The 17467-nt window shown below is 49.0% G+C and overlaps 1 protein-coding gene across 1 annotated transcript in view; it reads left to right on the forward strand.

Moving 5' to 3' along the window:
- Positions 1 to 17467, forward strand: part of LOC140425201 (dynein axonemal heavy chain 11-like) — a 755586-nt gene that overhangs the window by 202008 nt on the left and 536111 nt on the right. The window contains 1 exon segment of the mRNA XM_072509215.1: positions 12677 to 12835. Coding sequence (XP_072365316.1) covers positions 12677 to 12835 — 159 coding nt within the window.

Raw genomic sequence — 17467 nt, forward strand, 5'->3', positions numbered from 1 at the left:
CTGGCTATGGCAGACAGACAACCCACGACGAAGATGTGACAACCCTTCACTGCACACAGGGAAGTTTAAAGTTCCATGTAGTTGACAGGAATTGAAAGCCTTTATTGGGCCTTCGGGACAGCATTGTTATTCACAACCAGGGGTGACAGCGCAAGAATCAATCCAGTTTACTTTGTTGTGAGTAGGGACCTGCTGGCCGGAATGGTGGGGGCAGAATATTCGGTAATTGCCATATCGGACCATGCTCTGCACTGGGTAGACCTGCAGTTTTTAAGGACAGCTTTCAGCGCCCACCATGGAGGCTGGAAGTTGGACTACTCGCAGACGAGGCGGTGTGTGAGAGGCTGAGGAACTGCATGCAGAATTACCTGCAAGTGAACGATACTGGAGAAGTCTCGGGAGCAGTGCTCTGGGAGGCACTGAAGGCAGTGGTGAGAGGGGAGCTGATTTCAATCCGGGCGTACAGGGACAGAACAGATAGGGCAGAGACGGACCAACTGATTAAGGAAATTCTACGGACGGACAGGAGTTACGTGGAATTCCCGAGGCCAGAGTTACTGTGATGAACGGTTACTGTATTACTATACCCTTATCATCATGTAAGGTGATGACCCCTTTAAGACCGGGCTTGGAACCCTGGGCGACTCCGCCTCCAGCTCCGCCCACCTGGGAGTCGTATATAAGGGGCCGCCTTGTGGGCGACACCCAGTTAGCACCCGTCTCGACACCAGGCTAGTTCTTAGCTTATTAAATCCTTCTTTACCGTTTACTCTCTAAGCGTTGTTATTGAGGGTACAACAATTTAATAAGCTAAACTACATCAGGATGGACGCAGGCCTAAAACCAGAGAGCTCAATCTGGAAGCACTCACACCGGAGGCAAAATAAATTTTAAAATACTGACTACGATGTTTCGACGCCTACCTGGACTCCTCAGAGACTCCCATCCTGGGGCCACGCAAGCTGTGCCTACTCCACGCCTGGGTGAGTCACAGAATTTCTGCCACGCTCGAAAAGGCGACTACCTATGAAGAGGCGGTTGAGTTATTACGCAAGCGGTTCATCAAACCCATCAATGAGGTACATGCCCGGCACCTGCTCTCTACCTGCCGGCATCGCTCAGGGGAATCACTAGACGAATTTGTAGAAAACCTCACCGCGCTTGCCAGGGACTGTGACCATCAGGATGTGACAGGGGAAACCCATATGAACCTGCACATCAGAGATGAGTTCGTGTCCGGCATCCGCTCGACCTACATCTGGCAGCGGCTACTCTAAAACGGGGCAAAAGACCTCCAGGACACGCTAACGCTCGCCTCCTCGCTGGAGATGGCCCGACATAATTTGGGCACTTACCCCGTGGACTCTGCGAGCCCCCCTTGGGACTTCCTTAGACTCGGACACATTACGGGCCTGTGCCGCGCGGCGACCCACTCAGACTGGGGGCACACCGTGCTACTTCTGCGGGCAGGGCTAGCATGCACGCCCACGCTGCCAGCCCGCTCCGCCATCTGCAGCGACTGCGGGAAGAAGGGGCATTTTGCGAGGGTCTGCCTGGCCAGGCCCAGGGGCCAGAAACACAAGGAACAGCAGGCCCAAAAATCAGACTCACAGGCCCGCTGGCCTCGCAATGCAGCTGCGCATCGACCTGACACGCCCCCTTCTGACGCGTCATCCGCCTCGTGTGAATCATGGGGATGGCTATCTTGTCGGTGGCCATCTTCTTGACCCGACATGTGCGACCGACGGCGGTGGCCATTTTACGAATCCGACTCGGCTGAGGACTCGGACTACCCGCGATTGGGAGCGATCACCCTCGACCAAACACGGCCAAAACATCTTCAGAACTCGATGATGAAGGTCCAGGTCAACGGGCGCGACACTTAATGCCTCTTCGACTCCGGGAGCACGGAGAGCTTTATTCATCCAGAAACGGGATGATTATGAGAACTTTTATGATGGAAGGAATACCCTTCACCAGAGAATCGGACTCTTTGGGAAAACTTATCAATGATCAGGAGGTTTCTGAGTCTCCCTCAGGCTGAGAGAGATGTTATTTTTGAGCAAGAAAGCAATGCGATCCATCACCATGGAGACCGACCATCTCACATCATCCATGTTTCTGTGGAGTCAAGTCAGCAACAGCCTTCTTTACCGTTTACTCTTTAAGCATCCTTATTGAAGGTACAACAGTTACTCAGGAAACGACAGAGGCTGCAGGCCGAATTTGGGGTGCTGACTACAGGCAAGGCTGTAGAGCAGCTTAGAAAGGTAAAAGGCACGATTTATGAGCAAGGGGAGAAGGCCAGTAGAATGCTTGCGCAGAAACTGAGGAAGAGGGAAGTGGCCAGGGAAATAGGGAGGGTAGTGGATGGGGAAGGTAGTCTAGTGAGTGATCCAGCAGGGCTGAACAAGGTCTTCAGGGACTTTTATAGGAAGCTGTACACTTCGGAACCACCAGGGGGACCGGGGGAGATGAGGCGATTCCTGGACTGACTGACCTTCCCAAGAATGGGGAGGGGGGGGGTTGGACGGACTGGGGGCCCTGGTCAGGATCAAAGAGGTATTGGGGGGCCTGCAGGTCATGTAGTCGGGTAAAGCCCCGGGGCCGGATGGGTATCCGGTGGAGTTTTACAAAACATTGGCCGCGATAGTGGGGCCGGTGCTGGTCAGGGTCTTTAACGAGGCAAGAGGCAGAGGGAGTTTACCCCCGACGATGTCTCAGGCCACCATCTCGCTCATTCTTAAACGGGATAAGGACCCGGAGGCCTGTGGGTCATACAGGCCGATCTCTTTGATCAACGTAGACGCCAAGTTACTGGCCAGGATTTTGGCGACCAGAATTGAGGACTGTGTACCGGATGTAATTGTGGAGACCAAACCGGGTTTGTAAAGGGGAGGCAGCTTGTGGCCAACCTAAGAAGGCTGCTCAACGTGATTATGATGCCTCCGGAGAGTAGGGAGGTAGAGATAGTGGTAGCCATGGATGCTGAAAAGGCTTTTGATCGGGTCGAGTGGGATTATCTGTGGGAGGTACTAGGACGGTTCGGGGCGGGGTTCATCGACTGGGTTAGGCTATTGTATCAGGCCCCGGAAGCGGATGAACAGGACGACATCGGACTACTTTAGACTGCACCGTGGGACAAGACAGGGCTGCCCTCTCTCCCCACTGCTATTTGCGCTGGCTATAGAGCCACTGGCAATTGCACTGAGAGCTTCTAGGGGCTGGAAAGGGCTGGTCCGGGGGGAAGTGGAACATAGAGTCTCGTTATACGCGGATGATCTGCTGTTATATGTATCAGACCCAATGGTGGGGATGGACGGTGTTATGGCTACCCTGCGGGAATTTGGCCGGTTCTCCGGACACAAACTGAACATGGCTAAGAGCGGGTTGTTTGTAATTCAGGCGAGGGGGCAGGAGAGTAGACTGAAGGGTTTGCCATTCAGGCTGGTGGGGGAGTGTTTCCGATATTTGGGGATTCAGGTGGCACGGGACTGGGGCAGGTTGCATAAGCTCAACCTGTCCCGACTGGTGGAACGAGTGAGGGAGGAGGTCCGGAGGTGGGATGCGCTCCCCCGCTGTCATTGGCGGGGAGGGTGCAGACTGTTAAGATGACGATTCTCCCGCAGTTCTGGTTTGTTTTTCAGTGTCTCCCCATCTTTATCCCGCGGTCCTTCTTTAAGAGGCTGAATAAAATTATTCTGGGATTTGTATGGGTAGGGAAGTCCCCTCGGGTGAAGAGGGTGATGCTTGAAAGGAACAGAGGAGAAGGGGGGCTGGCGTTGCCGAACCTCAGCAACTATTACTGGACGGCCAACATAGCGATGATAAGGAAATGGATGGTGGGTGCGGGGTCGCTTTGGGAGCGGATGGAGGCTGCTTCGTGCAGGGGCACTTGCTTAACAGCCCTGGTCACGGCGCCTCTGCTGCTTCCGCCGGCACGGTACTCCACCAGCCCGATAGTGGTGGCGGCTCTTTGGATCTGGGGCCAGTGGAGGAGGCATGTAGGGGAGGTAAGAGCATCGGTGTGGACCCCAATCTGCGGCAACCACCGATTTGCCACGGGGAACATGGACGGGGGGTATCGACTGTGCAGGAGGGCGGGGATTGTGAGGATGGGGCATCTGTTCCTGGAAGGGAGCTTTCCGAGCATGAGGGCGCTGGAGAAGAAGTTTGGGCTGGTGAGAGGGAACGACTTTAGATACTTGCAGGTGAGGGATTTTGTATGCAGACTGGTGCCGTCCTTCCCACGTCTCCCGCCGAAACGGAGGCAGGACAGGGTAGTTTCTAGGGCAGAGGTGGGAGAGAGTAGAGTTTCAGACGTCTACAAGGAACTAATGGGAGCTGAGGATATGCAGACCGAGGACCTGAAGCTTAAGTGGGGGGGGGGGGGGGGGGGGGAGAGCTGGAGGACGGTATTTAGGCAGAAGCCCTGAGCAGAGTAAACACGACCGCAACATGCGCCAGGCTCAGCCTGATCCAGTTTAAGGTCGTGCACCGGGCCCACATGACGGTGGCCCGGATGAGCAGATTCTTTGGGCTGGAGGACAAGTGTGCTAGATGCGCCGGAGGGCCGGCTAATCGTGTACACATATTCTGGTCGTGCCCTAATGTCATATTGAAAACTGGGGTGGTAATGAGCCCGGAGGTGGCAATCTTTGGGGTTTCGGAGGACCTGGGAGTCCAGGAAGAGAGAGAGGCTGACGTTCTGGCCTTTGCTTCCCTGGTAGCCCGGCGACGAATACTTTTAGCATGGAGGGACTCAGAGCCCCCGTGGGCTGAGGTATGGCTATCGGACATGGCGAGCTTTCTTGGCCTAGAGACAGTCAAGTTCGCCTTGGGAGGTTCGCTACTAGGGTTCGCCTGAAGGTGGCAGCCATTTATTGACTTCTTCGCAGAGGAGTAAGCATCTGGAGGGAAGGGAAGGGGGGGGGGGGCAAGGGTAGAGTAAAGTAGAATAGGGGGATATTGAGGCAGGTCCATGCGTGAACAGAGCCGTGGTTTGCACTATGTTTAATTTGTAATTTGTGTCTTAACTTCATTTTTTTGTTGTACTGTACAATGTCACTTTTTCTATATGCCTAAAATACCTCAATAAAATAGTTTGTTAAAAAAAAAGAATCAATCCAGTTTGGTCTTTTGGGTTCATGCCTGGATTAGTGTGAGAACTTTCATTCAGCTACTAACACACATAAGCTCTCACCCCAAAGTGTTCCAGCTGCCTGCATTTATAGGATAATCAATGTCACATGTTTAACTAGTAATTCCCGTCACAAGGTAACTGACATACACCGTGATTGATGGCACATCGACAGGATTGCATTGGAGCTAATTCAACTTGGTCCAGAAGTGCATGCCCTACATCTACAAACCCCAGGATCTTTTCAACTGTGACATCATTGGTAAACGACCAGTTGTATACTACATGAGATGATCTGGTATCACCAATGGTCTATACTCTGAGAAGAGTACCAGTAGCCATGAAGCAGAAAATAATTGATGAGGAGGCAGTGGCGTAGTGGAATTGTCGCTGGATGAGTAATCCAGAGACAGGCCGTGATCTGGGCTTGAATCTCACCAGGGCAGATGGTGGGATTTGAATGAAATAAAAAATCTGGAATTAACAGTCGAATGATGACCATGAAACCACTGTCAATTGTTGTAAAAAACAATGTGCTTCACTAATGTCCCTTGGGGAAGGACATGGGTGATCCTTACGTGGTCTGGCCTACATGTGACTCCAGACCCACAGAAATATGGTTGACTCTTAAATGCCCTCGGGGATGTGCAATAAATGCTGGCCCAGCCAGCAACACCCACATCCCATAAACCAATTTTTAAAAAGTTGCATTGAATGACGGCACCAGGTGTCATAACTCCTGTAGACGAGGCCATGGAATGGGTTTCAGCAGTATAAAAGGTTGGCATGATCAGGATATGTATTGACCCAGTGCACTTGAATAAAGCGCCACTCAGACCATATTATCGTATGAAGACAGTGGAACAGAAGATTGCCGACATGCCAAATGCAGGTTCTGGTAGATCACATTAGATGAGAAATCCTTGAAACTAATCACATTCATGTCTTCGATAGGCATATGTTGTCTTCTTCATATACCCTGTGGGATCTCCACTGACCTCTACTGGCAGTGAGGTCTTCCAGGGTGCAATAACTGTTTGCAGGTCAACCGTGCAAGATGTTGATGACATCCTTGTTTGGGGTTGTACAATGCAGGAACGTGCTGGACGTCTTCGTCTCATCCTTGACAAAATCAGGACAATAAAATGAAAGCTGATTCAGGGTCAACCAATTTCCTTATGTGCGCTATTGACTGACAGACTATAGTATAAAACCTGATCCAGACATGATGATGGCTATACGACAAAGGTCATTACCGTGGACCAGCATGCTTTACAGTGTTTTCTTGGTGTGACAAATTATCTTTCTGAGGTCATCCCATGTTATATTGAGGTCACTGGACCTCTTCGCCAACTTCTCCACCAGGATGTCAAAGGGTGCTGGCAAGAGCATCATACAGCAGCTTTCAACAGACTCAAACAGACACTCATCGACCCACTGTTGCTACAATACTTTGACATTCGAGCACCTGTACTCAAATGAGCAAACTCCTCCCAGCACGGACTTCGCACAGTCTACATCCAGAATGGCAGCACAAAACAGGGCCCTTACTGACACTGAGACTCGTTATGCACAGATCAAAAAGGAACGGCTTGCCCTAGTCTTTGCCAACAGAAATTTCAGGACTTCATATATGGTTGTCCTGCAACTGTTGAAACAGATCATCAGACACTCATAATTATCTTAAAGAAGCCTCTTCACGCTGTGTTTGGACAGCTGCAACGCATGATCTAAAGTTGCAACGCAACAATCTCAGCATCATCTACAAACTTGAAAGGGAGCTGTACTTGGCTATGCCCTCTCCAGAGTTAAATTATTATTTTTTTAATTAAGAGGCAATTTATTGTGGCCAATCCACCTACCCTGCACATCTTTGTGTTGTGGGGGTGATACCCACGCAGACACAGGCAGAATGTAAAAACTCCACACGGATAGTGACCCGGGGCTGGGATCGAAACCGGATTCTTAGCTCCGTGAGGCAGCAGTGCTAACCACTGTGCCACCATGCCGCCTACCTCCAGAGCTTTCTTACCCACCACATATCAGACAGACTGTGAGGAAGACACCCATCATGACAATAAAGGTGCTGTCCTCTCGTTTAGATTGGATTTGTTTGTTTATTGTCACGTGTACGGTACCGTGAAATGTATTTTTCTGCAAGCAGCTCAAACAGATCATTTAGTACAGAAAAATAAAACAAAATACATAATAGGGCAACTCAAGGTACACAATGTAAATACATAGGCACCGGCATCGGGGGAAGCATACAGGAGTGTAGTATGAATCAGATCAGTCCATAAGAGGGTGGTTTAGAACATAGAACATTACAGCGCAGTACAGGCCCTTCGGCCCTCGATGTTGCGCCGACCTTTGAAACCACTCTAAAGCCCATCTACACTATTCCATTATCATCCATATGTTTATCCAATGACCATTTAAATGCCCTTAATGTTGGCGAGTCCTCTACTGTTACAGGCAGGGCATTCCACGCCCTTACTACTCTGAGTAAAGAACCTCCCTCTGACATCTGTCCTATATCTATCACCCCTCAATTTAAAGCTATGTCCCCTCGTGCTCGACACCACCATCTGAGGAAAAAGGCTCTCACTGTCCACCCTAACTAATTCTCTGATCATCTTGTATGCCTCAATTAAGTCACATCTTAACCTTCTTCTTTCTAAAGAAAATGACCTCAAGTCCCTCAGCCTTCCCTCATAAGATCTTCCCTCCAGACCAGGCAACATCCTGGTAAATCTCCTCTGCACCCTTTTCAATGCTTCCACATCCTATAATGCGGCGACCAGAACTGCACGCAATACTCCTAATGCGGCCGCACGAGAGTTTTGTACAGCTGCAACATTACCACATGGCTCTGAAACTCAACCTCTCTACCAATAAAAGCCAACACACCGTATGCCATCTTAACAACCCTCTCAACCTGGGTGGCAACTTTCAGGGATCTATGTACATGGACATCAAGATCTCTCTGCTCATCCACACTACCAAGAATCATATCAAAGAATCTTACCATTCGCCCAGTACTCTGTCTTCCAAAATGAATCACCTCACATTTTTCTGCATTAAACTCCATTTGCCACCTCTCAGCCCAGCTCTGCAGCTTATCTATGTCCCTCTGTAATGTGTTACATCCTTCCGCACTGTCCACAACTCCACCTACTTTAGTGTCATCGGCAAATTTACTCACCCATCCTTCTACGCCCTCCTCCAGGTCATTTATAAAAATGACAAACGGCAGTGGCCCCAAAACAGATCCTTGTGGTACACCACTAGTAACTGGACTCCAGGCTGAACATCTCCCATAAACCACCACCCTTTGCCTTCTTCCAGCTAGCTAATTTCTGATCCAAACTGCTAAATCACCCTGGATCCCATGCCTCTGTATTTTCTGCAATAGCCTACCGTGGGGAACCTTATCAAACGCTTTACTGAAATCCATATACACCACATCAACTGCTTTACCCTCGTCCACCTGTTTGGTCACCTTCTCAAAGAGCTCAATAAGGTTTGTGCGGCACGACCTACCCTTCACAAAACCGTGTTGACTATCTCTAATTAAATTATTCCTTTCCAGATGATTGTACATCCTATCTCTTATCAACCTTTCCAAGACTTTGTCCACAACAGAAGTAAGGCTCACTGGTCTTTAGTTCCCTGGGTTGTCTCTACTCCTCTTCTTGAACAAGGGGACAACATTTGCTATCCTCCAGTCTTCTGGCACTATTCCTGTAGACAATGATGACATAAAGATCAAAGCCAAAGGCTCAGCAATCTCCTCCCTAGCTTCCCATAGAATCCTAGGATAAATCCCATCCAGCCCTGGGGTCTTATCTATTTTCACACTTTCCAGAATTGCGAACACCTCCTGCTTAAGAACCTCAAGCCCTTCTAGTCTAAAGTATTCTCCTCGACAAGATTGTCTTTTTCCTGTGTGAATACTGACAAATATTCATTTAGCACCTCTCCTATCTCCTCGGACTCCACGCACAACTTCCCACTACTGTCCTTGACTGGCCCCACTCTTACCCTAGTCATTCTTTTATTCCTGACATATCTATAGAAAGCTTTAGGGTTATCCTTGATCCTTCCTGCCAAAGACTTCTCATGTCCCCTCCTGGCTCTTCTTAGCTCTCTCTTTAGGTCCTTCCTAGCTAACTTGTAACTCTCGAGCACCTTAACTGAACCTTCACGTCTCATCTTTACATAAGCCTCCTTCTTCCTCTTAACAAATGATTCAACTACTTTAGTAAACCATGGTTCCCTTGCTCGACCACTTCTACCCTGCCTGACAGGGACATACTTATCAAGGACACGCAGTAGCTGTTCCTTGAACCAGCTCCACATTTCAATTGTGCCCATCCGCTGCAGTTTCCCTCCCCATCCTATGCATCCTAAGTCTTGCTTTATCGCATCATAATTGCCTTTCCCCCAGCTATAACTCTTGCCCTGCGGTATATACTTACCCTTTTCCCTTTTCCATCGCTAAAGTAAACGTAATCGAATTGTGGTCACTATCACCAAAGTGCTCCCCTACCTCCAAATCTAACACCTGTCCAGGTTCATTTCCCAGTACCAAATCCAATATGGCCTCGCCTCTCGTTGACCTATCTACATACTGTGTCAGGAAACCCTCCTGCACACATTGGACAAAAAAGAAACCATCTAGCGTTTCCAGTCATAATTTGGAAAGTTAAAGTCCCCCATAACAACTACCCTGTTACTTTCGCTCCTATCCAGAATCATCTTTGCAATCCTTTCCTCTATATCTCTGGAACTTTTCGGAGGCCTATAGAAATCTCCCAGCAGGGTGACCTCTCCTTTCCTGTTTCTGACCTCATCCCATACTACCTCAGTAGACGAGTCCTCATCGAACGTTCTTTCGGCCACCGTAATACTGTCCTTGACTAACAATGCCACCCCTCCTGGTAACAGCGGGGAAGGCGCTGTTTTTGACTCTGGTCATGTGTGTTCTCATACTTTTGTATCTCCTGCCCGATGGAAGAAGTTGGAAGAACGAGTAAGCCGGGTGGGAAGGGTCTTTGATTATGCTACCCACTTTCCCCAGGCAGCGGGAGGTGTAGATAGAGTCAATGGATGGGAGGCAGGTTTGTGTGTTGGACTGAGAGGTGTTCACGACTCTAGCTTCTTACAGTCTTGGGCCAAGCAGTTGCCATACCAGGCTGTGATGCAGTCAGATAGGATGCTTTCTATGGTGCATCTGTAAAAGTTGTTAAGAGTCAGTGTGGACATGCCGAATTTCCTTAGTTTCCTGAGGAAGCATACGCGCTGTTGTACTTTCTTGGTGGTAGCGTCGACGCGAGTGGACCAGGACAGAGTTTTGGTGATGTGCACTCCCTAGGAATTTGAAGCTGTCAACCATCTCCTCCTCGGCCCCGTTGATGCAGACAGGGGTGTGTACAGTACTTTGCTTCCTGAAGTCAATGACCAGCTCTTTAGTTTTGCTGGAATTGAGGGATAGATTATTGTCGTTATGCCACTCCACTAGGTTCTCATTCTCCCTCCTGTATTCGGAATTGTTGTTGATCAAGATCCAACCCACTATGGTCGTGGCATCAGCAAACCTGTAGATGGAGTTGGAACCAAATTTTGCCACGCAGTCTTGTGTGTACAGGGAGTAGAGTAGTGGGCTAAGTACGCAGCCTTGCGGGGCCCGGTATTGAGGGCTATCGTGGAGGAGGTGTTGTTTATTCTTACTGATTGTGGTCTGTGGGTCAGAAAATCGAGGATCCAGTTGCAGAGTGAGGAGCCAAGTCCTAGGTTTTGGAGCTTTGATATGAGCTTGGCTGGGATTATGGTGTTGAAGGCGGAGCTGTAGTCAATAAATAGGAGTCTGATGTAGGAGTCCTTGTTGTCGAGACGTTCCAGGGATGAGTGAAGGGCCAGGGTGGCTGTTAATTCAGGAACTGAAACAGGCCTCACAGGTGAACATCACGTGGACGTCACATGTAGACAACTGCATAACGTCATCATGAGGGACCCATTAGAATCCTCATGAGCTCTGCATATTCTTCGCCATCAGTTGGGCTGACTGTGCAGAATGGATTGACACTGTGTGGCCAGAAATTCGTCATCCCTACTGTACTCCAGAGGTACTACACACAACAACTACTCCAAGGGCACCCCGAGTTGGAAGCAAGCAGGTACAGGTCCAAGGATTCACTGTACTGGTCCTCCATGAACGTCAACATGGAAAGAGAAATCTACAGATGTGCACTGTGCAATGCACTCTAGCCGCATCAAGCAAATGAACTGCAGCATATATGTGAGATCCCAGACCTCCCATGGTCGTTCACAGCAACTGACTGAGTAGAATGGTGATCAACACTTAGTTTTAGTTAATTCGTATTCTGGATGGTTTGAACTCGACTACCTGCCAAACATGACGAGTAAAACAGTCATGATCACATTCCAGAAACACTGCCACATATGGCATCTAACAGAGTCTGAAGGGTCTGTACTGCGCTGTAATGTTCAATGACAGACAACACTCGCCAATTTGTTTCCGCTGAATTTTGCAACTTTGCACACACATGGGACTTTGACCATATCGCAAGCAGCCCCCTATGTCCACAGTCAATGTTTTTGCGGAAGGCTCAGACGCAAAATGTGCATAGAATCGCACAGATTACTATGCTGCACCCCTTAGCCTGTGAAATCTACCATGATAGGGCCTGTCCTCGTCAACACAATTATCTTTTTCCGGGGAAGCCTAAAGCATATATGGGTCCTGGGTGAGTATGTGGCCATTCTGCTGTACTTCCATCTGTCTGGATTTTTGAGGTGCAAAAGTTTTCAATTCTGCTTTCTTTTAAGGAGCCATCTTGAAAACACATGATAAAGCATCAGCCACCATCTCATTTTATGTGGCTATGCTGGAAGATAACAGTACAAAACATGTGCTGTAATAAATTTGGTGGTGAGCCTGTTTTGGACCTGTTTGACAAAGGTTTGCTCACCTGTAACTCAGCCCAGAATTTACCACTACTTGTAGTGTTCTGTACCCTGATTTTACAAAAACCTCTTGGCCTGACTGAGGTTTCTCGTCGGAGACATAAACTGGCAAAATCAATCCTACTATATCGCAATATAGTGGCATTATATATGGGCTTGGCAGAAAACAGAAAATGCATCGACACCAGGGTGTAAATTCACTAGTTATATACTCTCAACTGACAATTAAGCTCAAAGGGAGCTCAGGTCAAATAATTGGCACATTAGGGTTGTACCCCAAATGTTGACATGCACAGGCTCAGCGAATTTAACTCAATACCTTTAGGCACAAATCAATTTCTCCCTGCATTCGGCATCTTGCAAAACGATTGCTTTTTAGTGTTGCATGAATGTGTTTGTTTCCTATGTGCTATATATCTTTTTACATTGTTTTGCAATACAGAAGCTTTTCATTTTTCTCGTCAATCATGTGCGTGATAAAAATAACCCGAGGTGTCTTGTTTTTCGTAAAAATTCTCATTTCATGTTGCTTTACACCTTGTGTAGGAGATCAGAATGTTAGACAAAGAAGTGCGTGCTTGGGACGTATATACCAGTCTGGACTCCACTGTAAAGAACCTGTTGACATCACTGCGAGCAGTGACAGAATTACAAAACCCAGCCATCAGGGACAGGCACTGGTACCAGCTGATGAATTCCACTGGGGTCAGTTCGAAATAAGTTACTGCAATAATTCAAGATTCTTTACTAAATTAGCCTGGAAAAAAAGCTTGTTTTACTTTTTATCATGGACGGAATTCTCCGACCCCCCGCTGGGTTGGAGAATCAGTGCGGCGCCGTGCGAATCGCGCCACGCTGCCCTGACGCCGGGACGCAATTCTCTGCAATGCGGAGAATCGGTGTGGTCGGGACGGCGCCGGTCGGGGTATGCGCTGACTCTCGGGGCCCGGGCCGGCGCGCAGATTCTCCGGCCTGGATGGGCTGAGCGGTTGTCAACAAAAAGCCGAGTCCCGCCGGCGCCATTCTAACATGCTCTGAGCCGGCGGGACTGCGGCGTTGAAGGGTCCGGGTGCGGCCTGTGGGGGTGAGGGGGGGTCTGACCCCACGGGGGGGGGGGGGGGGGGGGGGCCTCCGTAGTGGCCTAGCTCATGATCAGAGCCCCCCGATCAGCGGCCGGCCTCTCTGCGCCCTGGCATCCTATCCTCCACGCTGGCTCCTGTAGCCCTCCGCCATTTGGCGTCGGGGCCACCGCGGGGGAAGAAGGCCACTGCACATGCGCTAGTTGGCGCCGGCTCAACTGCACATGCACGGACCCCGCAGCGCCGGATTCAGGCCGGGATCGGCAGCTGGGGTAGCAGAGGCCTCTCCAGCGCTGTCCCAGCCCCCTATGGGCCGCAGAATGGGGTCCCGGAACGGGCGCCGACGCCAGAGTAAAACACTCCCGTTTTTACTCCGGCGTCGGCACTTAGCCGCCCGTTAGGAGAATCTCGCCCGATATTCTTGATCTAAAGCCAGATTCAATGTACAAAGGATTAAATCGAAAATATACTTAAAATTTTGTTTAAGGCCAGTCTAATGATTAAATATCTCATAACATAGATCCTGATATCTACTTTAGGCTGTGGAAAGAGTGGTCGGATTTCCGAACAGGAAAACCTGAAGCAAGAGTTTCTTGCATGTCCAGCTGTGAACGTCTGCAGAATTTCTTTTTTCCCCCTGCTGATTTCCTTCCCGACAGCCAACCTGTACAACAGATCATGGCGGGCAGGGCAGTCAGCATGAGTGTGGTGGGTCAGTGCTAGGGACTATGAAGAGGTTTGCTTGCAAGGCCAGGAGGAAACCTGCTGCCTGCTCCTGACCCACATGCAGTGCTGTAAATGCACCTGCCTTATGAATCTGAATCTTCTTGACTCCAGTTGCCGACCCTTTTTCCCAAGCCCAAGGAAACCTGGCTGATTTTACTGGCCTGAATGGCCTTCTGCCACTCCTCTTAACAGTTCTAGCACAACCTTAAGAGCGGCATCATTGAACCTTGGGGCTGCCATGCCATGGGTATCAGTTTCTGCCTTTCCTGCTCGTCACTTCTCCCTGCCACAATAATGGCAGCTACCATCCCTTTAGATTGGGCCTACACCTTCAGATTTGCACCTTTCCACACCCTCCCCTGCTTATTGGCCACCAAACCCACCTTCCAGCCAATGAGGGCCAACATGCACAAAATTGGCATCCTGGGACTAGTTCCCCCTTGGAACTGGTCAGGAGTGGGAAATTATTTTAGACCCAAAACAGAAAATCCTGTGGTGTCCAGAAGGGAGTGTGACCAGAGTTTTATATAACTGTAACATAATATCACTATTCCAACACCCTTGAGGTAAAGACACCACTTCATTAGACTTTTGAATTATTTTTTACATAGAAGCATACATAGAAAATAGAAGCAGGAGTAGGCCATTCTGCCGTTTGAGCCTGCTATGCCATTCATTACAATCATGGCTTGATCATCAAATTCAGTACCTGAGCCTGCCTTCTCCATACATCCCTTGATCCCTTTACCCCAAGAGCTATACCAATTCTTTCTTGAAACCACACAATGTTTTGGCCTCAACTACTTTCTGTGGGAGTGAATTCCACAGATGCACCACTCTACGGGTGAAGAAATTTCTCCTCACCTCAGTCCTGAAAGGTTTACACCTTATCCTCAAACTATGACCCCTAGTTCTGGACTCCCCCCACCATCAGGAACATTCTTTCCGAATCTACCCTGTCTAATCCTGTTAGAATTTTACAAGTTTCTATGAGATCCTTTCTCACTCTTCTTAACTCCAATAAATATAATCCTAACCGATTTAGTCTCCCCTTATATAACAACCATCCCAGGAATCAACTTTCTACCTAATGTGGACAAGGTGCGGTGGTGGTGGGAAGGAGAAGGGGTAGAGTGGGTTAGGATGGAGGAGGAATCTTGTAAGGGGTCCAGTTTGAGGGCTATGGTGACAGCAGCATTGCCAATTGTCCGAGTAGGAATTCAGGGAGCCCAGTGGTGCAGTCCACGGTGAAGATATGGAATCAGTGCGAGAATCATGGAGTTGAGCGGGGAGGGGGGGCGTGGGGGGGAAGTGGGGCTGGTCAAGGTGAGGGATTTGTATTTGGAGGAAGGGTTTGCCAGTCTGGAGGAGATCAGGGAGAGGGCAGAGCTGCCGAGGGGTAATGAGTTTAGGTATCTACAGGTTAGGGACTTCGCACAAAAGGTCTGAAAGGGGTTCCCTAGATTGCCGGGATACACTCTGCTGGAGCGACTGCTGCTTCCGGATGTGGAAGGGGAGGGAAGAATTGGGGATATATATAAGTGGCTGGGGGAGCAGGAAGGCGAATGGGTGGTGAAGGTCAAGGGGAAATGGGAAGCGAAGTTGGGAATGGAGATAATTGGGAAGTACGGAGTGAGGCACTGCGAAGGGTAAACGGGACCTCTTCTTGTGCAAGGATGAGCCTGAGACAGTTTAAGGTGGTGCACAGGGTGCATATGACTCGGGCGAGAATGAGTGGGTTCTTTCAGGGGGTAGCAGATGAGTGTGAGAGGTGTGGGCGGGGCCAGCAAATCATGCGCACATGTTTTGGGGTTGCGAAAAATTGGGAAGATTCTGGGCGGGAGTGTTTGCGGTCTTAGCCAGGATGTTGGAGGAGGAGGTGGACCCTTTGGTGGTGATATGTAGGGTTTCAGAGAAGCCGGAGCTCATGGAGAGGAGGAAGGCCAATGTCATGGCCTTCGCCTCTCTGATTGAACGGCGACGTATTTTGCTGGAGTGGAGGTTGGCATCGCCACCAGGGGTAGCAGCATGGTTGGGTGACCTGTATGATTTCCTGTGGTTAGAGAAGATAAAGTTTGAGTTAAGGGACTCAGCAGGGGAGTTTGAGAAAAGGTGGGGGATGTATGTGACCATGTTTGAGGAGCTGTTCATCGATGGGGGGTGGGTGATGGGGGGGGAGGGGGGGGGGTGGAATCTGTACAAACTGTATAGTTGATTGTTGGGAAGTATGTTTCCCGGGGTGTTTATTTGCTGTAATTGCCCAAGGGCAATTTATCATGGCCAATCCACCTAACCTGCACATCTTTGGACTGTGGGAGGAAACCAGAGCACCCGGAGGAAACCCACGCACACACGGGGAGGATGTGTAGACTCCGCACAGACAGTGACCCAAGCCGGAATCGAACCTGGGACCCTGGAGCTGTGAAGCAATTATGCTATCCACAATGCTACCGTGCTGCCCCGTTATGAATTCCCCAGTTTCTGACTGTAACGGGCCTACATTCGTCTTTGTCAATCTTTTTCTCTTTACATACCTTGATAAACTTTTACGGTTAGTTTTTATGTTCCATGATAGCTTACTTTCATATTGTATTTCCCCCTTCTTAATCAATCTCTTGGTCCACCATTGCTGAAATTTAAATTGTTCCTAGTTCTCAGGTCTTTTGCTTTTTCTTGCTAATTTGAATGCTTCTTCTTTGAACCTAATGCTATCTCTAATTTCCCTTGCAAGTCGTGGTTTGGCCACAGTTCCCTTTCTACTCTTGCGACAAATGGGAATCAACAACTTTTGGAGTTCACCTATTCGTTCCTTGAATGCCTTCTATTGCCTGCCACTGTTGTTCCTTTCAGTAATGTTTCCAGGCCAACATAGTCAACTCATCTTTCATATCATCATCATCATCATTACCTTTATTGAGATTCAGGACACTGGTCTCAGAATCAACTACCGTACTATCTACCTTGATAAAGAATTCTACCATATTATGGTCACTCATCCGCAAGGGTTCTCTCACAACTAGATTACGAACTGCTACCCAATCCAAGATGGCCTGTTCCCTTGTTGGTTCCTCAACATATTTTTTATGTGTCTACTAATTTTTATTGATTCCTGTACTTGGACCTAGAAAACACCTGATCCATTATCTTTGTCCCAAAATGAATTACCTCACAATTCCCCACATTGAATTCCATCTGCCACAGTTTTACCCAATCATTAGTCTATCAATCTATCTAGGGAAAGAATAGGGCCAGTTGTGGACCATATGGGTAATCTATGTTTGGACCCGGAATTTGTGGGTACTGTTCTCAATAAATACTCTGCATCTGTCTTCACAAAGGAAAAGGACGGCGCAGGTATAGTCATCAGGGTGAAGAACTGAAATATTAGAGGAAATTAGAATGGAGAGCGAGGAAGTACAAGCAGGTTTAGTAAGTAGATAAATCCGCAGGTCCGGATGCGATGTATCCCAGGCTGTTGAGGGAGGCAAGGGTGGAGTAATTTTCAAATGCTCTCTGGCCAGAGGTGAGGTGC

Source organism: Scyliorhinus torazame, chromosome 6, assembly GCF_047496885.1.
Source record: "Scyliorhinus torazame isolate Kashiwa2021f chromosome 6, sScyTor2.1, whole genome shotgun sequence".
NCBI classification, from domain to species: domain Eukaryota; kingdom Metazoa; phylum Chordata; class Chondrichthyes; order Carcharhiniformes; family Scyliorhinidae; genus Scyliorhinus; species Scyliorhinus torazame.